A 10906-nucleotide genomic window follows, 5' to 3' on the forward strand; every position below is an offset into this window, starting at 1 on the left:
TTTGGGCTCAATTGTAGTCATAGGTCAAGGACTATCGCTACCTTACTCTGCATGGCAGCCTTGTCCTAGTAAACTCTTTCTCCTTTCTGGCAGTTTTCCTCTCTGTTAGAGGCACCAAAATACTCCATATAATGTAAGGTTTCCTGCTGCAGCAGGAGGTTGGACTAGATGACCTCCCAGATGGCTATGTAAAAATCCATCCCAGCTTCACTGATTACAGGATTGAAAAGGCAACGTGGCTCTGCCTGCAATCAAACTACACCTGGGGAGGGAGAGCACAAGCGAGCCAGGGTCCTTCCCTTCAGCCTTTGGCCCAAGCCCCGCACAGCACCAGGAGGATGAAGTTTGAATTCCTTCCCCTCCCTCCAACCCACACGTACCTTTTCCAGCTGCTTCAGAGAGGGCTTCAACGCTGCTCTTGCCTCGGGACCTCTGAAGAAGCCCCTTCTTTCTTTCCTTCCTTCCTTCTTTCCTTTCTTCCTTCCACAGCTGGAACGGGTTCTAACTGGCAAGGTAGATTTGTGGAACCTCTTCTACCAGACCAGTTAGAACTGGCAGGAACCCACTCCTGACTTAGACTTATATTCCACTTTACAGTGCTTTACAGCCTTCTCTAAGTGGTTTGCAGAGTCAGCTTCTTGCCCCCAACAATCTGGGTCCTCATTTTACCCACTTCAGAAGGACGGAAGGTTGAGTCAACCTTGAGCCTGGTGAGATTCGAACTGCCAAATTGCAGTTAGCTGGCAGTCAGCAGAAGTAGCCTGCAGTACTGCAGTCTAACCACTGCGCCACCACGGCTCAGTAATGAAAATAGAAAACTACTCAAAGGCATCTGGTTATGCACACAGAATGCTGATTTAATATATCTTCTATTGTCTCATAGGAAATGTTTTATGGTATTTTGAGTAAGTCCATTGATCACTTCTTCTGAAGCTGTCTCGTTTTTCTCACACATACAAACACAAAACAGGGCACTGCAAAATGAAGCCTGCCCCATTTTCTAGATGTTGAGAACCTTCCTCAGGGCCCCCTTCACTTCCTTGTTGCGGAGAGTATAGATCAAAGGGTTCAGCATGGGGGTGACGATGCAAAACATGGTGGAGATCAAGGTGTCCACCTGTAGAGAGTAGCCAGCACTGGGCTGGTTGTAGTTCACGAAAGCGTTTCCCACAAAGAGAGTCACTACAGCAAGGTGTGAAGCGCAGGTGGAGAAGGCTTTGCGGCGTCCGATCTTGGAGCGGATCTGCAGGATGGAGGACAAAATGTAGAAATAGGACAGGACGATGAGGAGAACAGGGACAAGGCCCACCAAGGTGCTGTTGATGTAACTGACCAACCTGTGGACCGAAGTGTCACTGCAGGCGATTTTCAGTAATGGGGGGACATCACAAAACATGTGAGGAACCAGCAGGTGTCCACAGAAATCCAGCTTGGAGGCCAGAGCAGCATAGATAGCTGAGTCCAGGAAGCCCCAGAGCCAAACGGCCACGGACATCTGGACGCAGACCTTGCCCCTCATCAGGTGGGCATAGTGCAACGGTTGGCAGATGGCAGCGTAGCGGTCATAGGCCATGACGGCCAGCAGTGCCGGCTCACATCCCGCAAAGCCGATCAGGAAGAAGGCTTGTGCCAGGCACTGGTTGTAGGAGATGGTGTATTGCTGGCGTAGGAAGTTCACCAGGATCTTTGGCACCACCACAGAAGAAAGGCAGATGTCCAAGCAGGAGAGCTGGCTGAGGAAGAAGTACATGGGGGTGTGGAGACGGGAATCCAGGAGAATCAAGATTATGATCATGAAGTTGCTCATCAGGGTGACCAAATAGTCAACAACGAACACCAGGAACAGGTGGATTTCATGGCTCAGAAGGCTGGAGAAGCCAAGGAGGAGGAATCCAGTCCCATGGGTTTTGTTCTGAGCTTCCATGGGGAAGAAAAGAAACAGCTGGGAAAAGCAGAAAAATGCATATCAAGAAAGCGAAGAAGAGTAATGAATTCTGGAAAATACACGTAAGAGGGAGAATGACAACGTCATTATTTGGGGTCTCTGCGGAGAATGAAATATTAAGAATCTCTTATATTTAAAGATAACCTGTATTAAGGGTCAAATATATATATGGCAGTGTTTCTCAACCTTGGCGACTTTAAGTCCTGTGGACTTCAACTCCCAGAATCCCCCAGCCAGCAGAGCTGGCTGGGGGATTCTGGGAGTTGAAGTCCACAGGACTTAAAGTCGCCAAGGTTGAGAAACACTGATATATGGGCTGATGCTTGAAGGACTTCCTTCCTTCCTTCCTTCCTTCCTTCCTTCCTTCCTTCCTTCCTTCCTTCCTTCCTTCCTTCCTTCCTTCCTTGCTTGCTTGCTTGCTTGCTTGCTTGCTTGCTTGCTTGCTTGCTTCCCTTTTCCACCACAACAAGAATGACCAGGGGACTAGAGACTAAAACATATGAAGAATGGTTACAGGAATTGGGTGTGTCTAGTTGAATGAAAAGAAGGTCTAGAGGAGACAAGATAGCAGTCTTCCGATATCTCAGGGGCTGCCACAGAAAAGAGGGGGTCAACCTATCCTCCAAAGCCCCTGAAGGATGGACAAGGAGCAACTGATGGAAACTAATCAAGGAGAGAAGCAACTTGGAACTAAGGTGGAATTTCCTGATGGTGAGAACAATCAACCAGTGGAAGAGCTTCTCTCCAAAAGTTGTGTTTGCTCCATCACTGGAGACTTTTAAGAAGAGACTGGACAGCCATTTGTCCGGAAGGGTAGAAGGGTCTCCCACTTGAGCAGGGAGTTGGATTAGAATCCTTCCCAGGTCTCTGCCAACTTTATCATTCTATGTCAGTGTTTCTCAACCTTGGCAACTTGAAGAGGTCCGTACTTCAATTCAACAACTTCAACTTGAAGATGTCCGGACTTCAAGTCAACTTCAACAAGTTGAAGTCCGGACATCTTCAAGTTGCCAAGGTTGAGAAACACTGTTCTATGTTCTTCTTGTACTGTTTTGAATTAGAATTCACCTCTGCTGGGTGTGTTGAATTAGATTGGAGATGCAGAAGTGGGGAGAGCAACTTAATTCTCTCCCTGCATTCCTGGGGCTTTTGATATGCTGGGAAACCTTTCCAAGCTTGGCATCCTAACCATTTCCCAGGGCCGAGACAACTCTTGAATACTTCATTTCATTTGTTCAACTTGCAGAGCTGTCTATTTCACATTTGTGATTCTGGGCAGCTCCTATTGTGAGAAACCACCATATAATATAACCAATAAACAAACTCCAAAAATCAGTCCAACAAGATAACCTCATTTGAAAACCGAAAATTGCACCCAAGAAACAGAAAAACGGGCAGTGAACGTCATGAATAGAGGCATCTAGTGGAGTCTGAAGCAGAACCAGATTCCCAAGTAATGTTCCCTCTAATTTTTTTTCAGGGTGTGCAGAAAAGTATAGTGTTTGAGCGGCACATTTTCATGCCTGAGCACCTGAATTTTTTTCACAGGTGTTTCACAGAGCAATTGATTTATAGGATCCAAATTGGAATGGAGAAAAGTGTGTGTGTGTGTGTGTGTGTGTGTGTGTGTGTGTGTGTGTGTGTTTGAATGAGTGAGCGAGGGATCCGGTAAGGGAACTGCGCCTATTTAGAAAAGAAGGTAAATTATTGCAAACATGATCAGTCGAAGATAAGTATGGGGACAGGTTGGGCGGTAGAGAGAAAGTGATAAAAGAGAGGAAGAGAGGAAGAAAAAAGAGGGAAGAGAGACAGAGAAAGAGAAGGAGAGAGAAAGTGACAGAAGAGTGGGAAAGAAGGAGAGAGAAAGAGAGACAAAGAGAAAGAGGGTGAGAGAGACAGAAAGAGACAAAGAGAGAAAAGGGAGAAGGAGAGACAAAGTGACAGAAGAATGGAAAATAAGGAGAAAGAGAAGAGAGACAAAGAGAAAGGATGAGAGAGACAGAAAGAGGCAAAGAGGAGAGAGAAGGGAGGAGAGAGAAAGTGACGGAAGAATGGAAAAGAAGGAGAGAGAAAGAGAAGAGAGACAAAGAGAAAGAGGATGAGAGAGACACAGAGAGAGGAGAGGTAGAGGAAAGAGTAAGAGAGAACATCTCATTTCAACCCTGAGGTGCAAATATTCTCTTTGATTGGTAAATTTATTTGTCCATTTACTATCCAATACTCTCATTTCTCCTTAAATTCACCAAGAATTCCCTTCTTTTTATTGAATTTATCACAATACCATGAGAACAACTTTTTCAGCATAGCTTTACAGCTATTTAAAATATATAGTAATTTAGGTTTTCAGAACATTAGTCTATTTATAAGTCACAAAGTCAAAGAAACAGATTCAAAAAGTTGGCTTCCCTTTTTGTAATTGCCTATTGCCTGCTTAATTTTCTACCTACATTTTTGATAACTGATATTCACTGTTGACCCAAGAAGCCCATCGTAGAAAGGAACCCTCCCTATGAACTTTGTTGGGTTTCCATGGAATGAAGTTTGATCTTTTTCTCAACCCTACAGTAGCATATTCTTTCTAAGGAGGATATAATCAAGATAGTCCATAATTGCGATTGACAATCTCTTTATATTTCAACTCTCTTTCAGTCCTAAAGGTTTGGTGAGGAGAAATCCAAAAATTCTTTTAAAGAGGAAAAAAAAATGCTTGCACAATTGCACCCATGGAGACGTGTATATATACACAACACACAGAGAAACAAACTTAACAGTGCTAAGTCTGCCCACCAACTAACTAACTAACTAACTAACTAACTAACTAACTAACTCTCTCTCTCTCTCTCTCTCTCCCTCTAGTGTGTGTATCCCTCCTTCCTTCAGCCTAACACTCTCACTGGCATCCCAGTCAGACGAGAGGGACTGCAGAGGGTCTCCTCGAGTCTAGGGCAGCGAGTCATTCGATGGGAAAGTTGCCTCTTGGAAGGAATGACCTGGCTTGACTCCCACTTCATCTCTTCTGCCTCATCTCTCCTGCCTCTTCCTTCTCTGTTCAGTCGTTGGGCGGCAAATCGAAAACAGGAGCCAAGCGGGTCATTCCTTCCACTGCGCAGTGTTTTGTTGTCATGTGCGCAGCCGCGCACCTGTGCAGCTTAGAGGGAACATTGTTCCCAAGGATATTGGCAGAAGCATATTTGTAGATCCATTGGAGCTGGAGCCAATCTAACAACTTGGGGAGGGGGGTTGTTATTGTGGAAAGTTAGCACCCACCCCTCTCCTAGAAGCATGAAATAGTTGGAGAAATAGTTGAAAAGGCAGAATATTATATTTTCCCTAAAAGAGAAATAGAAATATTAAGGGAGGCAGAAAGTCAGATCCACAGTTGCCTGCCCCCAAGCAGATACTTAACTGAGGCCAGCTTTTAGAAATGCAGATTTGGCTATCCATTCAAGAGAGAATACTTTGAACAAAGGCAGAATTAGGTAGAATGGTAGGATCAGCCCTCACTCAAGATCCAAACCCGGAAAGCCATGAAGACACAATAGGAATGGCCCAACACTCATTCAGGACACAAACCTCCTCATTACATCATCTCAGAGAGTCCAGGCTTCAATCAAATTTAATTCACACAACCTAAAAAGTCAGCTATGACCCTTGCATAGCCCCCTGGGACTCTGACAGCAGCCTGTAGAATACACGTCTTTGCCACAGGAACAGGAATCTCAAGGGCAAGACCCAAGAAAAGGTATAAATAACCCTTCCTCTCAACTCCATGGGGTCAGCTGCCCAGGACCTCAAACCCACGTGGTCCTGTCCATCAATAAACCACCTTTCCAATCAGCCTCCATGTTTCCAGTGTCTTTCTCCGCACTTGGAACTGAACCAGATGGATATCTCTTCCAAACATCATAAAAGGTGGGAGCTGAGGCAGAAAAAGCTCTCCTCCTGGGCTCCACCAGATGACCCTCCCTAATAGGTGAGTGAGCAAATGGGTTAGGAGACCCCAAAATTAGTGCCATGAATTCTGCTGAGGAAGCAGCAATGCTTCAACTCTGCCTTCTCTAACCATCGGCATCCTTAGGGGCCGCCATGTGATGCTCTCACCTGAAACAGCAGGTTTTGGGTCACCTTCTTCAGAAGTCATCAGCCTGCAGAAGGAGATACTTCTTCAGCCTTCCAAAGACCCTCTACTCTCTTCTTTGGGAGATGACCTTCTCTGAAACAACAGAACAGCAGAGTTGGAAGGGACCTTGGAGGTCTTCTAGCCCAACTCCTTGCTCAATCACAGTTCCTCTGAGGTTGGAGGAGCTGAGAAAGCACAGCCTGGAGGACAGAAGGAAAAATGGGCATTTTATTTAATAACAATAAATATATTCAGGGTGTGAATAAAGCTCTAGAAGCCAGTTTATTTTCAATATTAAGCAAAAATGATGGACACAAAGGACATCACCTCAAACGGACAGGAGGGAAGTTCAAAAGTCATGCTAGAAAGTTGGACTTCACAGAAAGAGTAGTGGGAGCTTGGAACCAACTTCCAGCAGTGGTGTTGAGTTAGTCCTACGTAACTGAGTTTAAACATGCTTGGGATAAACACAGGTCCCTCAGGCAACAAAAATTGTACAGAATAAAATGAACATAATCCATAAATTAAAAAGAAAACAAAGAACAACCCTCAAAGGGCAGAGTTGACGGACCTCTAGAACGTTTTCTGCCATATGTTTGATATTGATGGGAAATGCTACTGAGAATGTTGTGACTATATTCCACCTTAAATGTGCCTTTGCCATATATTTCCTACCATTGCTATAGAATTGATCGTTGAAACCAAGGACACCACAAACAAGGAGACTAAGTTCTCCCAGACTGCCATCACATTTCTTCCATTTCAGAGTTCCCATCTGAAGATGTCAGGGTTGACATTGTCTTCCTCAGTTCTGGAAGGATGCTCCACTTTCTCAAAAAATACAGAGCACGAACAAACTACGTTATACTTGGACATTCCATACATCTCCAAGGGAATGTTTGACTTGCTCTTGACTTCAACACAGAACAAGCCTTCTCCCTTTGCTCTTGACTGCCCTAAAGGTCTTGGAAGGACACTGTCCTACCTCTGAATGCAGGTCTATATAAATTTGAAATCAGGTCAATCAATCAATCAATCAATCAGAATAGAGCTGGAAGGGACTGGGAGGTCTTCTAGTCCAACTTGCTCCTTCATCAGGAGACCCTATCCAAGTGGTTGTCCAATCATTTCTTAAAAGCCTCAAATGTTGGAGCAACCACAACTTCTGGCAGCAAGCTGTTCCACTGGTTAATTGTCCTCACTGTCAGGAAGTTTCTCCTTAATTCCAGGTTGCTTCCCTCCTGGATGAGTTTCCATCCATTGTTTCTTGTCTTGCCAAGATCCCTTCCAGCTCTATTCTGATTGATTGAGTTCCTCAAGGAAAATACATTGTCCAGCTGGACTTTTGAAAAAGCACCTTTGAGACTTCTGAAACTTTGAGACTTTGGTCAAAGCTTTTTCCAATCAAAGCTCCAGGAAGGATAAAAAAGGCTGGATTGTTGGTGGCTCAACCTGTGACCCCCTTAAGGAGAAGTAGGGGTCTTTGACAGGACTGAGACCCCCTAAGTGGAGATTCCTAGATGGACTCAGATATCTAGGAAATCTTGGCTCCTCACAATTTCACTTGCCCTCCCAAGACCAGATCCCTCCCTGCCAACATCTCCCCACGATGATTAGGAAGATCTTGGAAGATCACAAACTGACTCACCTTGGCTGGTTCTCTCACCTGTTGAAGACCAGCTGTGGTTGAAGCGGAATCATCCTGTCCCAAATGCTCTCACAGACGGTGCAATGAGAATGGGGGTGCCTCGTCCGAATGTCTGTCCATGCAGCCAGAAGGGAGATGTTGAGAAGCTCATTCTCACAACAGATGCAATTCTCGTACTTTGTGCATTATCCGTGAGAGGTGGTGCCCAGGGGGGGACAATGTGCCTTGGTTAGTTAGGAGGGCAGGGAGAAGGGACCCTCTGGGGCAAAACCCACACCTGGGACTTGTTAGCTGGCACAGGGTTCATTTAGTTGTACCAGGAAGAGAGGAAAACTGACTAGCTTTGTTCTACCTCGAAAGGCAGCTAATCAGGAAGAGAAATCAGAATCCGGTTCTCCCTGTAGTTTGTAGCTGGTGTTCTAGGCATGAATCCATTGTTGTTTTATATAATGCAAGATATTTAAGTTCTTCCTTCCTCCTTCTCCCCCGGTCCTTCCATTCCTCTCACCCTGCCACCCTCCTCCCTCCCTCCTGCCCTCCCCTTCCTTCCTTCCTTCCTTCCTTCCTTCCTTCCTTCCTTCCTTCCTTCCTTCTCTGTCCCTCCTTCCTTCTTTACTTCCTTCCTTTCCTTCTTCCTTCCTTCCTTCCTTCCTTCCTTCCTTCCTTCTCTGTTCCTCCTTCCTTCTTTTCTTCCTTCCTTTCCTCCTTCCTTCCTTCCTTCCTTCCCTCCCTCCCTCCCTCCCTCAATAGGAAACAATACAATAAAAGTTAAAAGCAGAAGATAACAAGAGATCCATCACTCCTCATCCATGCATTAGATCTCTTACATATTTCTACCCTGGCTAGCCTTCTTGGCTCCCCTCCCTTCCATACACTGTCACTTGTTCTTTTCATCAACGGAATCATTTATCTGTTCCTTATTTGAATTCTGTATCTAATATAGGGTGCTTCTGGGGCAATACCAATGTGACTATTAAAATCTGTAAATGATGTGTTACCTTATTCAAAAACTACGTGTCCCTGGAGAAGGGTGTTCGTTGGATGGCAGGTAGCAATAGCAATAGCCCTTAGGCTTATATATCACTCCACGGTGCTTTCCAGCCCTCTCTCAGTGGTTTACAGAGTGAGCACGCCGACCCCAACCAATCTGGGTCCTCACTTTACCAACCTTGGAAAGAGGAGTCAACCTTGAGTGAGTCAGAATCAAACTGCTGGCAGTGGGCAGAATTAGCCTGCAATACTGCACTCTTAACCACTGCGCCACCATGGAATCTTCTGATTCCATGAGACCCTTAACTAGTCATGATAAACACCTGTGGGTTTTTATCTTTCTTTTCTTTTTTTACATTTTATCTTTCGTTTTCTTTTTTTACATATAGAATTTTATTAAATTTCAAAGATAGAAAGTTAAAATACAGAATTACAGAAAAAAGGAGAAAGTAGAGAACGCAGAACATTTAGACACAAAAACAGTAATATGAAAAAGGACTTCAACTCTCTTCAATATGGATACAATTATAAGATATCATAAGCTCTTATTATGATTTAACCAAAGAAAAGATACAAAACTAAAATGTAAGAGATATTTTGGAACCAAATGCAGAACTCAAAGCAAATGATCAAAACTTCTTGCAATGTTTATTAAACAGGACGTGCCAGTGGGGCTCCCTCTCCCACTCCTTAATAACTGGTCACTTCCAGAAGTGGAATCCAGCCCGTTTCCTTCCCCTGCCATGCCCCCCAAAGCCACGCCCACAGAACCGGTAGTAAAAAAAATGAATCCCACCATGGGTCCCTTCCCTTTCAGTGGCAAGGAGTTCAATATCCACATTCCACTTGCAAATTTAAGTGAGGTATTCGTGTTCCTGAGGAACATTCATAGTTTGTTGTCAATTACACCTTTTTCCTTGATTGGTGGTGGCCTTCCCCTTTCGTTTACTTTAATAGGAATCTGTAGAGCAGGGATGTCAAACTCACAGCGTCAACACATGACATGTTTTGACTTCTCTCTTTGCTAAACCAGGTCTGGGCGTGGCCAGTGTATGAGGCATCCGGCCTGCGGGCAGCGAGTTTGACAGTCCTGCTGTAATCTGGAGTGGAAAATGGAGTGTAGGTGAATGTACGCAAATTTGGAGAAGGCTGAGAGATTTAGAACAAGAGATGGAGATGCACGATGGGGCTTTTATCATCAGAATTTGGCCAAAAAGGCAGGAAAAAGCACAATAAATGCTTTTATTCTTCTTACATAGTCTTACGTAGAAGCATAGAATATCAGAGTTGGAAGGGACCATTTTGTTTAAGTATTGTGCTGTGTGAAATGTTATTTTCAGATTCTGGCCGCATAGAAAAGAAGTTGTTTTGATATGGGGATAGTTGTTTTGTCCACATTCAGGAGCCTCTTTATGTTGTGACTCAGCAGAAGTTTGCTGTGAGTTGAGTCGGGATGCAAGATTAACAATGCAGCTGGGGCTCGTTAGTGTCGTCTTCTGGTGATAAAAGGACGGATGGTGCCATGCCCTGGTTGCAGGAGTCAACGTTCATCATTCATTGTTCATCGGTCCTGGTTTGTTTGTGAGAGACACTTGGAGAAGTGATTTGCTTTCTGTAACCTGATTCAAGGAGAGACTCGGAGAAGTGAATTGCGTTGTAAGAGTTTTGTTTTGCATTATGTTATCTTCTTGTCAGAGACTTTATTTATGTTTATTTTTGGGCTCGCAGCCAGTCTGAGCCGAGGACTGATAAAGTTCTTTCCTTTTAAGTTTGTCTGCCTGTCGTCTGTTAACGAGCGGAGAAGGGGGGAACAGAACACTTTACTACCTGTACTGAGGCGGGCAGAGTCCAGACCCTCTGGACAAATGGTCCAATGCCAGTTTGGGTGAAGAAACCCAGGCAAGAGCCATCAGTCAGGTTAACCTCAGGGTCCCTTTGTGGTCGCCAATTACTAAAACAAAATTCCGATCCATTCTGCAACTGGATAAATGAGGACACAACACCTGAAGCAGAGTTTATTTGAAAGCAAAACAAACACATGAAAGCCAAATGAATTGGGCACGTCTGAAGGAAGAAGGACTAGGGGGACATGATAGCAGCCTTCCAGTATCTAAGGGGCTACCACAAAGAGGAAGGGGGACAATCTGTTTTCCAAAGCATCAGAAGGCAAGACAAGAAGAGCCGAGGTGGCGCAGTGGTTAGG

The 10906-nt window shown here is 44.7% G+C and overlaps 1 protein-coding gene across 1 annotated transcript; it reads right to left on the bottom strand.

The window, feature by feature from the left end:
• Window positions 1-1000: 1000 nt before the first annotated feature.
• Window positions 1001-1924, bottom strand: LOC148043947 (olfactory receptor 1G1-like). Its single transcript, XM_087722437.1, has one exon. It carries the CDS (start codon window positions 1922-1924, stop codon window positions 1001-1003), a length of 924 nt encoding a protein of 307 aa, XP_087578563.1.
• Between the last annotated feature and the right edge of the window lie 8982 nt (window positions 1925-10906).

This window comes from Thamnophis sirtalis, unplaced genomic scaffold (assembly GCF_051295495.1).
Source record: "Thamnophis sirtalis isolate CommonGarterSnake01/CBP01778 unplaced genomic scaffold, rThaSir2_p1.2 scaffold_9, whole genome shotgun sequence".
Taxonomy (NCBI): Eukaryota; Metazoa; Chordata; class Lepidosauria; order Squamata; family Natricidae; genus Thamnophis; species Thamnophis sirtalis.

Coding starts and splice junctions, on each gene's coding strand:
- LOC148043947 (XM_087722437.1), bottom strand. CDS start 1,924: ATGGAAGCTCAGAACAAAACCCATGGGACTGGATTCCTCCTCCTTGGC.